The sequence below is a fragment of the Lacerta agilis genome, chromosome 6 (assembly GCF_009819535.1).
Source record: "Lacerta agilis isolate rLacAgi1 chromosome 6, rLacAgi1.pri, whole genome shotgun sequence".
NCBI classification, from domain to species: Eukaryota; Metazoa; Chordata; class Lepidosauria; order Squamata; family Lacertidae; genus Lacerta; species Lacerta agilis.
The window spans coordinates 78162680-78182869 of record NC_046317.1 but is presented as its reverse complement, the minus strand read 5'-3'; the positions used below and the strand labels follow the sequence as shown (position 1 = coordinate 78182869).

Here is a 20190-nt window from a genome sequence, read left to right as displayed (position 1 = left end):
GTTTAGGAGATGGAGCCGATCCAAGGGTTTCCATGGCGCTGGGCATAAACAGGAGGAAACAGTGAGGGAATCCCGTTATTTTACAGCATTCAACGACTATAAACACTCGGCGCAGGGAAGGAAGTGGCCTTTCCCTCTCGACTTACCCTCCTCTCGGGGCACGCAGAAGAAGCGCCTCCGCGCGCTCCCAAGACCCACGCGCGGACCCTCCACGCGAAAGCGGCCGGCCAGCAGCAGCAGCAGCAGGGCTGCCCGCTGCGCGCCTATGGTCTAGAGAAGAGCATCTACATCCATAAATATATATACATATATATCTATCTCTTTGCTTCTCTCTCTCTCTCTGCATAGAATAGCTTTACAACCATCCAAATGCAGAGAGAAACGGCGTGCCGGCTGGTGCACTACCATCACATCATGAGGTCTGTGGATCAAGGTAGAGTCCTTGCATTTTTTAATTTTTATTTTAAAATGTGGTGTTTGAAACTCCTTTCTTTCTCTTTCCTCCGCTTCTCTATCCCTGGCCTCGATTGTGCCGCTCGCGGCTGAGGAATCTCTCGCGCAAGCTTCGCTGGGACAGAGCGCGGCCAGCTGCTCGCTCGCTCGCTCGTGCCTTCGCTTCCCTGCCTTGTTCTCAGGGCTGCCTTCCTTTGGGCGCAGCGCTTCCCGAGGGAGCGAAGTCCCCTTGCAACCGGCGGAACTGGCTTCCGAGTGAATTCCGCCGGGACAGGGGCTGTCAAAAAGCGCAATTGGTTTCCACGGGACATCCCAACAGGACCCGCTTCCTAACTTCTGGAGATGGTGATGTCCGAGGGGGAACCTTAAGAGAAAATAGGAAACAGGGCATTCCCGGGGTTTGGGGAAGTGAGGGTGAAGAACCGCCACCTAACATATGACATGCCCATTTTTTTGTGACTTGGGATGGTGACTCTAGTAAACGGATGATTAATGGCGGGGGCTGTGCGAGAGCCAGCAGCGGTATTCCTCCCCCAGCTTCACATTTCTCCTTGGAAGAAATTCTCGCTCTCCAATCTACGCTGAAAGAAATAGCCTTTCAACTCCATCCAGCCTCTTACAAACCCATCATCGTAGTCGGAGAAATTCGGGTTTGTAAACAGCGGGTCTGGTTTAACTCTTGATTCACCTCTTTAAAGAAACCGTATTTAGAGGGTCTTTACATAATCTGAAATCGTCCACAATTTCGGGGGGCGGGGGTGGGGAGAGAGCTATCGTTTTAAATCAACAGCTCCCAGTCCCAGCAGAAAGTATATGGTGTGTGTGTGTGTGTATAGATATAGATGGACAGTTAATACTATATATATATATATATATATATATATATATATATATATATATATATATATATATATATATATATATATATATATATATGTATATATGTATATATATGTATACACACACACACATCTACTTACATAATACACGCGTGCTTTTATTAAATAGGCCTATAGATATTGCGCATAGCTTTGATATTTTTGATAATATAGCGGTACATTTTTTAAAAATGTATTTTAATATTTGTTGGAAGGCGCCCAGAGTGGCTGGGGAGACCCAGCCAGATGGGCGGGGTACAAATAATAAATTATTATTATTATTATATTATTATAATATAAATGCGTAATTTGTGTACGTCGACAGGGGATGTTTTAAGATTTGCCAGAGGGCTCCTGTAGGCCTACACCAGGCAATGTCAGATGATATAAAGCCCCCGCGCGTTCAATGGTGTTGCTTTCACGTAAGTGCACCTTTGCATTTTTACGCGGAAGTAAATTCCAGTCATTCCAGCGGCGTTTCCTCCCAAGTAAGCATGCTTCGGGTCGCAGTCCTCCGACTCCTTGCCCTCAGTGCCCCTTGCCTGCCTTAGAGGGCACCTACCTACCGGATGCACAAACGCACCTTTATTCTTCCTGTTCCAGTTTTGCTCGTCCCACACCCACTTTCACCAGCCAGGCTCGGCGGAGAAGCGGGCAGACGAAATATCCTGGCCTTCGACCGCGAAGGCTCCCCTTGGCCTTCATATTACCCTCCCCGTTTTATAGGAGAAGATGGCATCCCACCAACCCTCTCCCCTGTTTCCAGCCCCTGCGCCGCGCAGCCAGCCGGGGAAAGAGTTGGCGTCCAGTCCCGCGCGGCTTCTCCGGGGCGCTCTGGGTCTCCGGGGCGCATGACGCACGAGAGAGGCAGCCATTGGGCGAAGTGGAACCGGCCGCGGCGGGGGGGAGATCCCCTGCAGGCTGTCTGGGAGTTTGTGCCGGGAGTATGGAGCACATGCTCGCGCTAGCTCACATCGCTTCCTCCACGTAGCGAGAGTTCAGGGGTTCCTAAGGGCAGCGGAGGTTCAGCAGGCAGGCTGGATGTAGGCTTGGTCGTGCTCGGCATGGAAGGCACCCGTGGCCAAAAAGAATTACTGTAAATTAAATAGGTCTGCAATCAGAGCTGACTAACCCCGTGCTGGAGTATAAGCCCAGTTGAGCGCGGGGTTTTTTTTAGGACTGCGCTGGAAACATTTATTTATTGCATGTGCAGTATAGCCCACCTTTCCTTCGAAGGAGCTCGAGGTGGCGTACATTGTTCTTTCCCCTTGCAGCTTCATTTAATCTGCACAACAACCTTGTGAGGTTGGGCTGGGAGACGGTGGCTGGCCCAAGGGTCACCCATCGAGGTTGGATAAGGGATTTGAACCCTGGTCTTTCTCAGGTTTTAGTCCAACACTCTAACTACTAGACCAGGCATAGGCAAACTTAGCCCTCCAGATGTTTTGGGACCCTGACCACTGGACCTGTTAGCTAGGGATGATGGGAGTGCCTGTGCCTGCACTAGACCATGATACTGTTAGGCAATTCAGGAAAAAATAATCGCCCGGTGTCTTTATAAAGTGCCTAATCCGAATTTTGTAAACTTATCCCGAAATCCAAGTATCATTTGAGCTTTCCAGGCAATGAGGAATCTTTGGCTCCTGCAGTTGGTTGGGAAGCAGCAAACTCTGAACATTCTGGTTGCCACCCAGGATAACTATTCCTTTGCGTGCTTCCCTGTGTGCCAGGCACTGCCCAGTGGGTCTCTCAGATGCTTAGAGTAGGAGTGGGCAAACTGTGGCCCTGCAGATGTTAAAAAAAAATCCTTCCAGTAGCACCTTAGAGACCAACTAAGTTTGTTCTTGGTATGAGCTTTCGTGTGCATGCACACTTCTTCAGATACACTGAAACAGAAGTCATGCATGCACACGAAAGCTCATACCAAGAACAAACTTAGTTGGTCTCTAAGGTGCTACTGGAAGAATTTTTTTATTTTTTATTTTGTTTTGACTATGGCAGACCAACACGGCTACCTACCTGTACCTGCAGATGTTGTTGGACTCCACCTGCCCCCAGCCAGTGTGGCCAGTGGTCAGGAATGGTGGCATCTGGAAGGCCACAGTTTCCCTATCTGGCCCGGGACCAAAGCTGGGAGGAAAGGCAGAGATCAGGAATGAAGGAGTGATGGGTTTACGAAAAGTCCGCGGCAGGTCAGGTGCAGCTGCAGCAGGGTTAGGGAGCGTGATTTGTGGGTGCTCCTCCACAGCTCCTGTTCAAATTCATCAGGTGCAGCTTCCCCCCAGCATGGAGTTGCAAGGTGGCATGAAAAGCTGGTGGAGGTACTGCCAGCAGCATCTCGAGGGAATGATTTACGCGAAATCGGCTTTCATTCTCTCTTCCCAATGCCTGTGCATGTGTTTCTCCCCCTGTCCACAGAGACCATCCCTAGACAGCAGGCTCACAGTTGGGTAAGAAGAGTTGGTGTGAGGAAAAGGTTGGAAGAAAAGCAAATGGAGAGCTGTGAATTCGTGGGGAAGGTCTATATAGCTTAGTTCCTGGTTCAATGTCCAGCATCTCGAGGTAGGACTGGGAGAGAACTCTGCCTGAAACCCTGGAGAGAGCTGTTGGCAGTCACTGTGGGCAATAGACCAAGGGTCTGGCTCACTTTAAGGCAGCTTGCCATGTCCTATGTTCTCCTATGACTGGGCAGAGCAGGCAGGCAAGGTCTACTTTGTAAGCACAAACAACCTATCCCCTAAGCAGCACAGTAATTCCTCTCCCACATTAAGCAATGCAGAATAACTGCTCCCTATTAGGCAAAATTGATCTGGATCCACTTTCTCATTTATCACAAAGCTGATCAGAACATTCACTTTTGCCCAGTTTTTAAAGGGTGGGAAAATGTTCTTCTCTTACACTTTTCAACCACTCTGCTTTTGAGCATGAAAGGTGTGACTAATTAATCAAAAATACTTAGCCTTTTATTAACCACAACAATCACATTTATATAGTTGCTGTTTTCCCACCCTAGTAAGCTATTTATTTATTTAGTTTCAATGTGCTGTCACTTTATACGTTAAAAATCGAAAACAAAACATACAAAAAACACACCTTAAATATAAAATCTAAAACCAGGAGAGGGGGCGGGGGACAGAGAATAGCATCGGTGCAACGGATCTAAAAAGTACTAAAATATTTAAGATGGAATTGCCTGGGGAAATAAAAAGGTCTTAGGTTGGCACAGAAAAAAATAACAATGTAGGCACTAAACAGGCATCTCAGAAGAGGATGTTCCACAATTAGGCTACCCAAAATTCAAAAGGTCTGCCTTCTAAGTAGCCATTTCATTTGGCAGGGATACTTGGAAGATGATCTCAGAGTCCAGTATACATGGGAAGAGGTAATCCTACAGGTAACCTTCCCCAAGCTGCCTTGAGCTTTGAAGCAAGGATGGCGAACCTATGGCCCTCCAGATGTTGTGGCAGCCTCAGCAAGCATGGCCAGGAATAGTGGAAGCTGCAACCCACCAACATCTGGAGGACCATATGTTCTCCTGCTTTAAAAGTTGATGCCAGGACTGGAGCTTTAAAAAAGGGTTGGACAAATTCATGGAGGACGAGGATTCTAGCCATGACGGCTATGCTCCACCATGCTGTCAGACACCATGCCTCTGAATACCAGCTGCTGGGAACTGCAGGGGGACAGAGTGCTGTTGCTACCATGTCCTGCTTGCAGTCTTCCTACAGGCATCTGGTTTGACTGTATCGGCAATCTTGCAGTCCTAATCTGACCACCTGAAGTGTGTGGGTAGTTTTCAACAGCAGCTCTATGATATAATGCATCACAGTCACCAGATGAGAGGTTATCAGTCATAATTGGGTGTGTTAGCCTAAGCAGATAAAAGGCACTTCATGCACACACTGCACAACAGCAATTCGGTAGTCATCATTGTTATTCCTGGGTCTGTATTGCAGGCGACAAATGGAGGATGAGAGAAATGTGCCTTGCCTGTTGGTTATGGCTGTGGTGAAATTTGAACTAAGGTCTTCCTGGCTTGTAGCTCATACTCGGCTCCCACTCTTCCCTGGCAATCCAGAAGTGTTGAAGCAGTTAAGACTGGCCTTCCAGATGTTGGACTCTAACTCCCATCAGCCTCAACCAACATGACCAATGGGCAAAGATGAGGGGAGTTGTAGTTCATCAACAAATGGAGGGTCAAATGTTCCCCATCAGCATATTAAGTGGTATTATCTAGTTCAGGTTATGTTAAGTATTCTATGTTAAGTACCCTAACTCCACCTTCCCCATCCTGGTGCCTCCAGATGTTTGAACTACAACTCCCATCCCTGCCACAACAGCTGGGTCTGATGGGGATTGGAGACACCAGGTTAAGGATGGCTGCTCTATCTACTCAGAAGAAAGTTCCACTGAGTTTATTGGGGCTTACTTCCAATGACTTTTCGCAAAGAATCCTGGGAGCTGCAGTTCGTTGTGGGTACTGCAAATTGTAGCTCTGTTAAGGGAAAACTACAGTTCTCAGGATTCCTTGGGGGAAGCCATGCCCTTTAAACATGCATTGGGTGTGCTTTAAATGCTTGGTGTGGATCTGGTTAGAAGGCCATTATGTGCTCTGTGAAAATGAGGATTAGAATCTGCTTTGGTGATTTTGAATAGAGAAATGGTAGTCAATCTGGAGCATGCAGTATAGGTATATGATGATATCTATGTGACCTTAAAAACCTTTGCATATGGAGGAATCCCATGGAAATCCTTCACACCAGGGGTGCCAACTTGAGTAAAATATTTGGGGGGGGGGGAGAGACAGGTAAGCCTTGCCTTGCATAATGCGCACTCTTTGAATGACAATGCCTATTAACTTTGGGAGGGGACAGCCCCCTCAGATATTTTATTGGAGGGCTGGAGGGACCTCAGCCCCATGGAGTTGGCTCCTATGCCTCACATATACCCAGTGCTTTTTTTCTGAGGGGTAAGCATACCCCTAAACATTTTGTGAATCTAAGTTTGGCCTCACCAAGGGGCAGTATTTCAATAAGAGTAGGAAAAAGAGTACCCCCTAAACATTTCTTAATAGGAAAATGCACGCACGCACTCCTTTAATATGGATCCTAGAATATTTTGCTTATGAGAAGTCCTATTGAGATGGAAAAGGATAAAAGATCCCTGAGTACTGTATTGATATTTCCTTCCTAGCGCGCGGTTTACGCATCGCTGCAGTAACGCTGCTCTGCTCTGCGAGAACCCGGCGTGTGGCTTGTTCCGTCAGATGAAATAAGCTAGAGAGAGAAGCTTTCTGCAGCAGGCAGAAAAAAGACAGTACCTCAGCCCCACCCTGGCTGCTAAAAATAACTGCTTCATTCTCTTCTACTTTCACCTCCTTGGATAAACGTCCCGGCCCTCGGCGGCCGAAACTAGCTCCGCAGTTCAGATTATTAAACTTGCACCCAAATGTTGTTGCCCAACCGTAAAACGCAGCCGCCTGAGAACAAGTCGGGATCCCTTACTGTCAGAAGGGGGGGAAAGGTCGGGATTCACCGCGGCAGACGGGAAAGCAGCCAAAGAAAAATCCCCCTCCGCCCTCTCAACCATTGGTATAACCCTTTAGCCCACCTATCAGGCACGCGGGACAGGTAACAGTGAATGAAGCATCTCTCCCTACCGCCTCCGCCCTCCCCCCCCCCCGCACTCGACGCCCACGCGCGGCTGGTTCATTCACAATCAATGAATTGGGCGAGCGAGTCCCCTCGGTTCTATTCAGTAAGAAGATTTCAAACCCATCCAATGCTTTTTTTTTTTGGCGAAATTCCACCTCTCCGCTGGTCGTCTCCACCCCACTGCACGGAGAGCGGCCAACGGCTGGCAGAGGGAAGTATGTGGCGTGACTCGAAGGGGCGGGATCCCGCTGGAGGGAGCATCTGCGGGAGAAACTCTGGAAGTCCGCCGAGCTTTCCCGGAGTAGACTTTTTAAAGTTCCCTTAGCAGCAAGGAAGGATTAGCAGGGGCGCTAAAGAAAGCAGCTAGGGCAGTGTTGGGCTTCTCCCTGCATCTGTGGGCCACACAAGCTTTCACATATTTGTTACTTACTAGCTGAGGATCCCTTTAACAAAAACATGCAGCCTACTGCACAGAAATTAAATAGGTTTTTAAAATAAATAAAACAATGAAATGCAATACAGTGGAGAGTAAGAAGTGGACTAAAACGGATTTAACTTGGTGAAACAAATTTAAAGGCCTGGGAAAATACAAAAGGGGTTTGGCTCACACCAATAACAAATCAGTGACCTTATAGTGTAATTCTGAGACACAGCTGAATTAGATTCTGTGAAATTGGATAATGGTTGAATGCTGGGTTTTATTAATTAGTTATTACATTAATACCCCACATTTCCTTCAAGGAGCTCACAGCAGTGTGTGTGGTTCTTCTTCCAATTTGATCCTCACAACAACCCTGTGAGCTTGCAGATAGTAACTGGCCCAAAGGCACCCAGCAGCACTCTACTGCACCAGACTGGGAGAAGAAGTGATAAATTCACATTTGTCACCTGCATTTTTACAATTTAACAAATTGATTTGTGAATTCTGGTTAAGCCGTATGAGTTGTGCCAATGTGAGTGTGTCTGTGGCCGATTCATGCATTCCTTGCGCGGTGCGATTTTATGCATGTTTGCTCAGAAGTAAATGTCACAGGTTTTTAGTAGACTTCCAGAGCAACCTAACCCACTCGCCCCTTATGCTGGTCTAGGTGGGGGTGGGGTGGGGTTTTGGATTGACCTGAGGTGTCTCATCTTATTGGCTCTGCTGGCTGAACTGGCCTCCCACATCACTCCATGGGTGTGGAACCTCTCCCTTCCCACACCAAGCATGCAGGCAAGCAGAAGACCCACTGGCAATATTCCCACCAGTGGAAAGCCCCAAAACAGAGTTCCAAGGGCAAGGAGAGGGCCTGTGGAGGCTTGATCATTGCACCAGCCTGGAGCTGGTGCAGGGATTAGGTCCAATCATCCTGCCTGCACTTCTGCTGCTGTTGCTGCTGCCATGAGAAACCAGGAGATGGAGGGGATTTAGGAGTACTGCCTAACTCCCAAATAAGTGTGTGCATAGGATTTCCCAAGAGTAATTTGCAATTTCCCCCTCGCTAGAGATGAACAGCTGAGTTGGTAATACTCAAATGGTGACTGGGAAAATATGAGGATTTTTTAAATATAGCTTTTTTAAATCCGAAAGGGATATCCTTGTTAGTTCATCGCAGCAGAAATAACAAAGAAAGCACCTGAGAAAATGGGCTCTGGGAAACAGATGCTTATGCCACTATTGAATACTCTAAGGGTATTTTGTGCCCTGGGTGAACTCTTGAGTGACCACCTCCCTCTTCAATCTGGAACGTGCGCAGTCCACCCAAGATGGCGGGTGCGAGCGGCCGGCACCCCTTTCAACCGTGTGGCAGCGGGGCAAGTTTTAAGGCTGCAGTGCTGTGCTGCTGTTCACGCACTGCAGCCTTAAAAGTTGCTGTGCGCTGGTGGCACCGATCGCGGGGGCGGGCACCGCCCCAAGTGTCACCCTCCCAGGGCGGTACCTGGGGCGGACCACCTCCCCCGCCCCCTTGCTCCGCCCCTGCTCCCATCCCAGCACAATGAAGTGAAGGGAGGAGCTGGAGATGGTCCTGGTGCAGGCAAGTCAGCATGAGGGGTGGTCTCCCTCCCTACAGGGTGGCTCACAGCCCCCCCAAACTGCTGGGCTGGCGAGGCTGAGACCATCAGCTGCGGTCACCTAAGCAGACAAAAGCAAGTCTTGCTAAGTTCCAGAGGCTTCACAGTGCAATCACTCTAGTGAGCTGTCCCTGTTTCACATCAACAGTAAAAAGGCAGGATTTGTCCCCTCCACTTAGCCCTCTGGGAGGCTGCAGCCCTAAGTATCCTTTATCTGGAAAGCACCATTGCCATGAGAATAATGGAGTTATTTCTGAATAGACAAGCGCAAGTCTGTCATGCGTCTCTCATAAGAGTCAATGGTGCCAGACTTTCTCCACTGAAGGGAAAGGAAAAAAGGGGGTGCAAGATTTATCAGGAAATCTACTTCCCACCCGCCACAATTCTGAGCCTTGACAACGGGAGGTCTGTTGCTGTTAGCAGAGAAGTTTCTCAAGTTCTCCAAGTGCCTTGCCCTCAAGAGATTTCGGGCCACAACTCCTATCAGCCCTAGGGATCCCCACCCATTGCCTCTGCTCTTTGGGGCTGATGGAAGCTGTAGCCCCACAACATTTTGGGATGGCGCCATCTTGGGGAACACTGAACACATCCTCCTCCTCCCCCTCAGCACCAGCCTCTTTGGCTCTGACAAGATCTCTGAAGCTGGAGCTGCCAAGACCTGCTTGGGAGTTTCCCCCTCAGATTAATGTGTGGTGGCACATTCTGGATAACAAAGACAACCTGAAACTGACACCATAATTTGCTGCCTTTCGAATTTTGCCACCCAATTTTTTTTTGCCACCCAAGGTGGTTGAACTGGCTCTAGTCACCCTAAATAGATTAGGGAGAAATCTAACCCCCAGGCCAGCACCAAGGAGATTTGCATTGCTCTGCTAGTCTTTAATGTGTCACAACACTGCCTTTTTTTTTCTTTCTTTCAAAGATACTTAAAGAGAGAAGATACTTAAAGAGAATGATAAATAAATAAATGCACACCAATAAAGCATTACAGTTCATGTCAGTGGAGCTTACATCCAAGAGGGAGAATTGTTGTCCTAAAAACGAGCTGCAATTCATTGGCAAAGTCTTAAGCAAAGAAATCACATTCAAGAGACAAACAGAGTTGAGCAAATTTTCTTGCTCAACTAAAATAATTTCGTCACTCGCCTCTTTGGAGAACTGGCTTGGGATAATAATATCTTCGGAAGTCTTTCCCACTATTTGGCTTAATATATACTTTTTATTATGATATGTACATTCCATTGGTTTTCAAGGCTGCCTTCAGCATTTTTAATGGGAACATGGAGATTATGAGTAATTTTTCCATTGGCTTTTCTTACCCAAACCACACTGTGCCTTAGATTGGGAGAAATATCTGTGACTCAGACCGACCCCCAAATTGATTTTAAAAAAATATGGACTTGAAATAAGATGCTTTTGCTATATGTCTATGTTCCTTCAATGTGTGTGTTTTGCTTTTACCAGTACAGTGGTACCTCGGGTTACAGACGCTTCAGGTTACAGACTCCGCTAACCCAGAAATAGTACCTTGGGTTAAGAACTTTGCATCAGGATGAGAACAATGGGAGGCCCCATTAGCTAAAGTGGTATCTCAGGTTAAGAACAGTTTCAGGTTAAGAACGGACCTCCATAACGAATTAAGTTCTTAACCCGAGGTACCACTGTATATAATTATAATGGGCTTCCCTCTTGGCTGGAAACCGTGATGTGCCATTAACTGATTGTATGCATATCCTTTTCAAACTCTTAGTTATGCCAGGGTTCTGTATGAGCTCTCTGCAACATAGGAGCCAACAATAAAATAGTTGAGGGGACTGCCCCCTCCCCAGTTGATGGGCATTATCATTCAAATGATGTTCGTGATCGATTTTTCAGGGTGGGTGCCTCCCCCCCCATATTTTATTCAAGTTGGCACCCTGCTCTGTAAGGTTGTTGTTGTTGTTCAGTCGTTCAGTCGTGTCCGACTCTTCATGACCCCATGGACCAGACCACGCCAGGCACCCCTATCCTCCACTGCCTCCTGCAGTTTGGCCAAACTCATGCCAGTTGCTTCGAGAACACTGTCCAATATACTGCTCTGCAAGGTATATTCTTCCAAATCCAAGACCATCCGAGGCCTTATTCAGGGCCAGGTATCCTTTGGTCCTCTGTCCCTGGCTATTGACCATGCTGGCTGGGTTGAGTCCAACATCATCTCAAGGGCTGCAGTCCCTGGCATAATTCATACAGGATAATAGTGGCACGATTGCAGCCTGAAAAATGGTGCCACAGTGATGTCGTGCCTCATGGGAAGTTGTCGTCTGGTTGTTCGGCCATCTTTGTCAGGCCAATGTTATCTTACTTGCTTTCCATTTTCAGATAGAAATCACTCTGATGGATGTTGCAACCTATAAAGAAAGGTAATATCAGAGGTTGGCATCATCAGGCCCCTGCCGAGGCTCACCCAAGCCACAATAATGCTGCTAATCTCTGGAGCCATCTGTTGCAGTTTCTCCTCTTCCTTGTTGTTGCTGCAGGTTCACCTGCCCTCTCTAAGCGGCCAAGCAGTGAGGGGAGCAACAGATGGTTCATGAAGCTTTGCATGCCTGGTCTCCACCCTCTGGAAAATGGTGGATGTTGGTCACTCAGGGAGGGGGGCACTCAGTACCACTTGTCCAATGGCCCTTAAGACCTGGAAATCAGCTCCTAAAACCTGATTAATGAGAACTGTGCTGTTGGATGGGGTCAGAGGGCCATTAGGTTCAACCCGCACTGCTCCAGGGTACTATCTTCCACACATCATGCCTCATATTAAGTTAACACAGACCACCATGCAGAGAGCAGATAATTTTGAGTGACTCAAGCAAGTGAGCCAAACCACAAAGGAAGTGTCACGGAGTCACTAGCCAATAGGCGTCAACTTAATTGTAATCCTTCGTATGGCAGCCAGCCTCAGTTAATGGATTGTATTTTAGTATGATGAAATCAACTCAGCCATTTTGTGCATTGAGTATTTTGTTTGCTTCTCTTGTGTGGTGGGAGGTAATAATAATAATAATAATAATAATAATAATAATAATAATAATATTTGCCAGACTTGATAAAAACTAAATCTCACCACTAGAGGGCACATTCAAACAAAATATTCAAAATTACTGTATCACATGATTATCAGTTCAAAATAATAATGTGATAATTAGATATATGAGTGTGCAAACATAACTTTTATTAATTAACCTCCTAAGGAGCTATTATTGGGGTGTAACTATTCAGTGAATAGAAACTGGAGTCTTTTTCTTCATTGGTGATGGAAATATTGATGGAGCCCTAAGTATTGTATTGAAAATAACTATTCTGAACATAAACAATTATTTATTATTAGTATTTCTTCGTTATATTGCAGCCTTCCTTGAAGGAATTCAGATCAGTTTACAGTATATAACTCTCACCCACCTTGTGAAACAGGTTAGGCTGAGTGATGGTTCAAGGTCACTCACATCTTCATGACTGGGTGGTGATTTGAACCAGCATCTCCCCATTCATGGGCTGTGTAGACACTACTATGCCTTTAAAGCACATTCAAAGCACAATCTTTCCCTCAAAGAACTCTGGGCAAGGTAGTTCCCTCCTCACAGAATTACATTCCCCAGCATTGCTTAACAAACTACATTGCCCAGAATTCTTTGAAGGAAAGAAGGTGCTTTGAATGAGCTTCAATGGTGTAGTGTGTGCACAGTCATGCTCTGACACTAACCTCTTCACCATGCTGGGTCTCAAGCAAATGTTTCCATGCTTCATAACTAATCCTCTATCCTTAGTGTGTAATAGTGGAAGAAAAACAGCACTAATTTTGACCCACTGGCTTTGCAGACATCAAAAATTGCTACCCCTTGATGAACGTGAAAGGCATTTATTGCTTAGTAATCAAAATGTTATCCTTGCACTTCAGTATTGTCTCATCTCCTAAGGGATACTTTTGATACTCATGCATGACGTAGAGCTAAAAATAGTATTGTGGGCGTTTAAAGTTGTGTGCATGGTTAATTCTGCATGAAATGAAGGAACTGCCTTTTAAAACATTTGAATGACAGTCCCTCTTTAACCTGACCATATCAGCGGGCCCATCTTCCTCCATCATAAAGGTGTACCTTTATTACCTATCTCCAGTTAGCATTTCTGTAGGGAATCCTAGCACCCAAGATCATATTCTAACTTGGGGGTACATCCTAGGAAGTGTTGGGTATGGTTTTGCTAAGTAGACAACCCCATTCAAAAAAAAAAATTATATGCCTGAAAATCAGTATGATTCATCATTATAAAGATACAGGAACGTTTAAGAGCTAGTTTAAGTGCCTCTTGTGAAAAAGCCAGCAAACATGACTTAAGTCTAGTCTGTTTATTATCAGCATCTTCTTCCTCAATTCACATTACCCTTTACAGAGCAAAAATAAGGACAGGCCCTTGAACCTAAGGACCTTACAATCTGAATACTGGCAGTGGGTCAGAGGGCAGCAATAGAAATCAGTAACAAACAGGAGGAAAAGGAACAAGGGCTGGCTGAGGATTATAGTGTTAGACAGGCATGCCTGTTTTGCTGCTGTGCTTGGCTCTAAGACGTCTAGGGTTCCTCCATGCACTTGTCTTGGTGGAACCATAGACATACATATAACCATCCATACATGCGTAAGTTTTAAGACTGCTGTGAAAATGAATGTGTCTGATGTGTTTTTTTAAAAAAAGAAGAACAAGTAAGCTCAGAAGTCCTACTGCTAAAGTTTTATAGCTGCAGTCAAAACATGATTGTGTATGGAAGTACATACAGTAAGTGTGAAAGCACGATAAACGTTGGCTCGTTCTGTTGCTGTACTTTGTTCCGTTTCATTTTTACGATGCTGATTATGGGAGGCCATCCACAAATGTCATACAAGTAATAGAAGGCTAGATTATTGCTGACTGAAAGCCCTGGGACTTAAGATATTTAAAACAAAATTAAAAATTAAAAAAAATCCTTCCAGTAGCACCTTGGAGACCAACTATGTTTGTTCTTGGTATGAGCTTTCGTATGCCTGCACACTTCTTCAGAAAGCACACGAAAGCTCATACCAAGAACAAACTCAGTTGGTCTCTAAGGTGCTACTAGAAAGAATTTTTGATTTTGTTTTTAAGATATTTAAGTGTGTGAATTGTCACTGTAAGATGGGCAGCCTTGTCATATTGTCCTTCAAGAGAGCCGATGCTGTGGCAAATTGTGGCCTAGGCTGGTTCCTGCCCCCCCCCAACCCCTGTTTTCTGGTTCAGTGTTTGATGCGATTGTCAAATAAAATTCTGGAAGGAACCATTTCCCTCGAATCAATTCAAATACTTTGGAGTAAGGCTTTTAAGAAAACGTAGCAGCTTTCTCCAGTCTCTTTTATACCAGTATTAAGCCCTCTCTTGGCTCCCTGGTGCCCTCTGGTCATCATTTCCTCTCGTCTGGTCAACTGGACTATGGAAGCCACTCTAGGATTTGGTGAGAGTACAAGTGAAACAACTGAAATGGCATGCCATTTGTCTGTGATCATAGAATTGTAGAATTGGAAGGGACTCTCGATGAATTCTTTCCGGAGGATAATTTTATTGTTGTTGTTGTTATTGTTATTAGTCCCTTTTTTCCAGAAAAAAGAACTCGAAGTGACCTAGGAAAACAAGTTATGAACAAGTGTAAAATGGGGGGGGGGAACCAACCCTAACCACACCAGTTTTTGCCATTAAAGCCTAAGGTACTTGAGGTATTGGGTTCCTCAGCTGCACAAGTCTTTACAGGTCAATACCAGCGCTTTGAATTGGGCCCGGATGCCAAGCCTTCTTAGATCATGCACAACAATTTACCATGTCTTCCCAGCATCCTTTGTAATATAGCAAGGGATCCTGGGAGCACATCTGGAATCGCTCATTCTGCCTTTCTAGTACTTCTGTACCTAATTTCACATAGAGATAGGCATGTGTAAGCCACGCTGAGCCTGATTTGCTCATAAAGGCAGCTTATAAAGAGTTTAAATAAATAAATGCATGAATATGCATGCTCTCATCTCCCGTGTTTGTGTAAAGACATGGCGGGGTGGAGCTTGAAGGTTGTTTCATAATGGTTGATATTTGATTTCTTCGACAGTTTAAGGATATGATTCATTTGTGTCCACACAACGCACTGTCACACTAAGGCCAACTTTTTTTTTTTAATACAGCCTTGCGTCCCTCAAAAACCCATTCCCACGGCTACACGTCTCCTTCCCATGATTACCGGCCATCCCCACTACCAGCACTTACAAAGAAATTAAGGGGGAAAAAATACAGCCACAGGCTAAACACGGCTCCTGTGCCATTTAGCAGCTGCATGGCAGGAACCAACCTCTGTCAGCGCATCCTCCACACAAGGAAAAACTTCACCTGGTGGATTTCTGCATCTCCAAAGGGGAAGGTGGGTGGCAATTTGACAGATGCTGGTGACCAAATGAAAAGGGAAAGACAGGGCTCCTGCAGAGCCAGTGTGGTGTAGTGGTTAAGAGCGGTAGACTCGTAATCTGGGGAACCGGGTTTGTGTCTCCTCTCCTCCACATGCAGCTGCTGGGTGACCTTGGGCTAGTCACACTTCTCTGAAGTCTCTCAGCCCCACTCTCACCTCACAGAGTGTTTGTTGTGGGGGAGGAAGGGGAAGGAGAATGTTAGCCGCTTTGAGACTCCTTCGGGTAGTGATAAAGCGGGATATCAAATCCAAACTCTTCTTCTCTTCTGCTTTAATAGTTGTGTAGAAGGTGGGATTTCACCCATTCTTGGCCCTGCAAAAGTGCCCGAGCCCTGCCTTCTGTGTCTAAACATCCTATGCCAGCCTTAATATTGCACGCCACCAACGACTGCATGCTCCCCACTTCTTTAAAGTATGTTTCGGAGCACAAATCAAAGTGTTGGTGCTGACCTTTAAAGCCCCAAATGGCTCTGCATACCTGAAGGAGCACCTCCACCCCCGTTGTTCAGCCTAGACCCTGAGGTCCAGCTCCAAGTGTCTTCTGGCAGTTCCCTCCCTGCTAGAAGTGAGGTTACAGGGGACCAGGCGGAGGAGGGCCTTTTCGGTAGTGGCGCCAACCCTTTGGAAAGCCCTCCCATTAGATGTCAAGGAGATAAGTAACATACAACCTTCAGAAGACATCTGAAAGCATAGGGAAGTTTTTAATGTTTCATGTTTGATTATGTTGCTATGTAAGTTGGAAGCCGCTCAGAGTGGCTGAGGCAACCAAGTCATATGAGCGGGGTACAAATAAAAACAAAAACTATTAATGCAACCTCTTTCCCTCTGGTTCAGTTCTCTACCCCCACCCCGACCCCCATTTCTCAGACCATCCTGCTCCAACCTGCTGCCCTGAAGATGTTTCGGACAACAACTCCCATCGCGTCCCAGCCAGCGTGGCCTCGTCTGATGGCTGGCTGGGGCTGGCGGAACTTGCGCTGCCGAGCATCCTCAGGGCACCAGGTTGGGGACAGCTGCCGACCTCCGCTCGAGGTTGGGGCGGCGGCTGCCTGCGCTCCTCCCGCTGCCGCCGCCGCCCCCTCGCCGGCTCGAGGCCGGTCCCGCCTCCCGGGCGCAGGTGGCCGCTGCGAGCAGGAAGTCCCTACTGTGCATCTCGCCGCCTTTGCGCTCTCGGTGTGCAGCGGCCGCGGCGCGCCAGGGGCCAGGAGCCGAGCTAGGGCGGGCAGGTGGTGGCTTCCCCGTTCGCCTTGCGAGCGCATCTTCCCTCGCACGACACGAGACGAGGGGCAGGGAGCTCGAAACTCGCTCCTGAGAGAGTCAAGCGGGCTGAGCGGGTGGGAAATCCCAGACGCGTAAAGAGAACCTCGGAGTCGGACTCCACTTTTCTGGTTCCACTGAGAAAGGGCTTTTCGTTTGGAGAAGGGGGCGGGCGGGACGCTTGGGATTTTTCGTTTTATTTTATTGTAGAGGGAAAAGCGAGAGTTTCCTTTCCCGCTCTCCTTTGGCCCCCTTTTCACAATAAAGAGGCCACCGACAGATCACCTGATGGCTTCCGGTCCAAAAAGTTCCGAGCCGAACTCCCAGCCCGGAGACCCCGCTCCGAATCCCAACATCAGCCCTCAGGAAGAGCTGGACTTCTCCATTTTATTTGATTATGACTACACGAACCCGATAGCAGGTTTGTGGCTTCTCGCCTCTGTTATTATTTCATTTCATTAAGTCCTCCTCCTCCTCCCCTCAAAAGACCTTGCTGGGGCTGCAATGGATGCTACCTTGGTGAATTCATGGCGCCAAATGGGCAGGGATACCTGCTATCATGGGCGGGTGCCTGGAATAAAACAATGTTTTTTTGGCACTTGGTCAGGGAACTGTCTGCATCTGAGAGAGAGGAAAGCTGTACTGCGCCGAACAGGAAAGAGTTGTTTTCTCCAGTTAGCACTAAAGAGGGCGACAGGGAAGCGTTAGGATATTTGGCTGGGAATCACTTGTGGCAATGGAAGTTTACCTTTCTGCCACCAGCCTTCCTCTGTGGCAACATTTTTCTTCATCTCTCCAGAGGGATGGATGATCAAGAAGTTTTAATTGCGCAGGTTCTTATAAGGATGAGCAACGCGTTAGGGTTGTGTGCGTGCTGCAGAAGTTTTAAGTAACTAAGAAAATAAATGGTAAAATATACTGTGACGGCACTGCAGCAGATCAGAGGGCTGTTCTCTGCCCAAGTATTTAACTGTATTGATATATAATATGATTGTCTTTCAGCTTGTGGATATCATAGTTTAATGGCGCCTGTCAGTTGTATTGTAGGCATTAGGACTGTTACAATGTACAGTACAGACCCATAGTGAGCGATGCTGATTAGTTTGTAGAAATGGCAACAGTGCATACATTATTATTAGACCATGGCTTCCGTTGTTGTTTTTTAAATTTAGCTTGCTTTATGCTGTGGATTGAGTAGCTAAATGACAGGGCTCTACTGCTTTGTACAAAAGCACATGCAATTTAACATGTTATGTTTGTAAGAAGATGCCATGGATACTCAGATAATGTCTGCGTTAGGGCTATTTATTTATGTTTTTGGCGGTTCTTATTTTTATCCCTAAGCTGCCTTCCTTGAGTCCCATCAGGGAATAAAGCAGGGTATAAATATATAACAACAACAACAACAGCAACAATAATCATCATCATACACGTTCTCCAAACAATTGAATGTCAGAAAATAACCACATCTTTCCCATGTTTTGTGTCATCTAAGGTAAATATTGCCCACACACTTTTGAATCCACTGAGAGCTGTTTTCTGCCTCCAGTGTGCAAGCATGTTAAACATGCATGGCCCATGTGTTTCCTCCCTTCATGGTACATCTATGTTTGAAAAAATGTCATATGTGAGATAGTACTGCTGCTACTTTTAAAGAATGTTAGAATCCAGTATCTGGCATGGAACTTGCCTGCTGATGCAGGGTGGTCACCAGTTAATCCATGGTCAACATAGTGGCCACCAGTGACTCCACAAGTCACCACTTCATGCTGATACCCTGAAGTTTTACAGTAATAGGCTTTCTTGAGCCAGGACTGTGTATATTCTGCACTATATTTATTTAACAAAACTGGAACGTGATAGTCCGATCCGAACGCATGAAAAAGACAACATGTTGCACTATGGGCAACATCCAATTATTTATACCTGTTTGCAAAATGGAAATCTGCTTGCCCAATGGGACTTCCAGTTTCTTTTCTTCAGCCCTCATGCACCCCCCTCCAAAATCTGCTCCACAGGGTCCACCAACCCTCTGGAACATCTTTTAGGGGTGCATGGGGGAGAAGGAAAAGGAGCAGCCCCTTTACACAAGTGGACATTTTTTCATGCTGCATTGGGTCTCATCTGTATTATGTATTATAGCAACCTGAAATGATAACATTATTTCCCATCATTGAATAGTCACCTTTCTTTCAAGGATTACACTACATGAATAGGTCTTATACTGAAATCTGAAAAAGTCCCATGGAATTCAGTGTGGCATACTTCCAGGAAAATGGGTATAGGATTGCAGCCTTAATGACTTTTTTTCCGAAACGGTGCAGCTCCTTACAGTGGCTCCCAGTACCTTTCTGAGCACAATTCAAAGTGTTGGTGCTGACCTTTAAAGCCCTAAATGGCTTTGGTCCAGTATACCTGAAGGAGCGTCTCCACCCCCATCATTGTGCCCGGACACTGAGGTCCAGTGCCGAGGGCCTTCTGGCAGTTCCCTCACTACGAGAAGCCAAGTTACAGGGAACCAGGCAAAGGGCCTTCTCGGTAGTGGCACCCACCCTGTGGAACGCCCTCCCACCAGATGTCAAAGAAAAAAACAACTACCAGACCTTTAGAAGACAACTGAAGGCAGCCCTGTTTAGGGAGGCTTTTAATGTTTTATAGATTATTGCATTTTAATGTTCTGTTGGAAGCCGCCCAGAGTGGCGTGGGAAACCCAGCCAGATGGGTGGGATATATTATTATTATTATTATTATTATTATCATTATTATTATTACTACTACTACTACTACAGTGGAGTCTATGCTGCTAGTGCTACTGATCCAACTTGCCACAGGTGAATTTGTGACCCAGTCCTACCAACTGGTACCCTAACCAATCTTGCCTTCCAAACAATGGGGAATGGGGAAGAGTGCCCATCTAGGAACATTGGAAGCTGCCTTGTACTATGTCAGACCTTTGGTCCACACTGATTGGAAGCGGCCCTCCAGGATTTCAGGCAGGAGTCTCTCCCAACCCTATTGGAGATGCTGGGGATTGAACTTGGGACATTCTGATTACAAGACAGACACACTGAGCTAAAGTGAGCTATGACACTTCCTCAAAAGAGGTGTGTGTGTGTGTGTGTGTGTGTGTGTTCATAAAGGATGTATTTTATGACTTGAACCTGAAACATAGCACCTCAATTGTGATTCAAATACGGACCACCAAACTCAGACAAGCAAGAACATGTAGGGAGATACAGTATTCTTTACTGTAGCCCCATCATCCTTTCCATAAACAATTAAATTAAAACTTGAACTTTCTCCAAGCCAATGTCTGGCTCTGATATTTGGTGTGGCTTTCTGTGATTTCATTATTATTTCTCCACTTACCTTTTTGGAAACACACACTGCCCACTTTGGAACCTTAGAATGGAACATG

The 20190-nt window shown here is 46.3% G+C and overlaps 1 protein-coding gene across 6 annotated transcripts in view; it reads left to right on the top strand.

Annotated features, from left to right (window-relative positions):
• Positions 1-316: 316 nt before the first annotated feature.
• NFATC2 (nuclear factor of activated T cells 2) overlaps positions 317-20190 on the top strand; it is a 134968-nt gene continuing 115094 nt past the window's right edge. For 2 of the 6 annotated variants that reach the window (XM_033153549.1, XM_033153550.1), the window contains exon 1: positions 16962-17193. In XM_033153549.1, coding sequence (XP_033009440.1) covers positions 17061-17193 — 133 coding nt within the window. In that variant the 5' untranslated portion in view covers positions 16962-17060. Of the gene's footprint in view, positions 434-16961; positions 17194-20190 lie in introns of those variants that run through there. The other 4 variants (XM_033153551.1, XM_033153554.1, XM_033153552.1 and 1 more) reach the window with 4 other exon arrangements.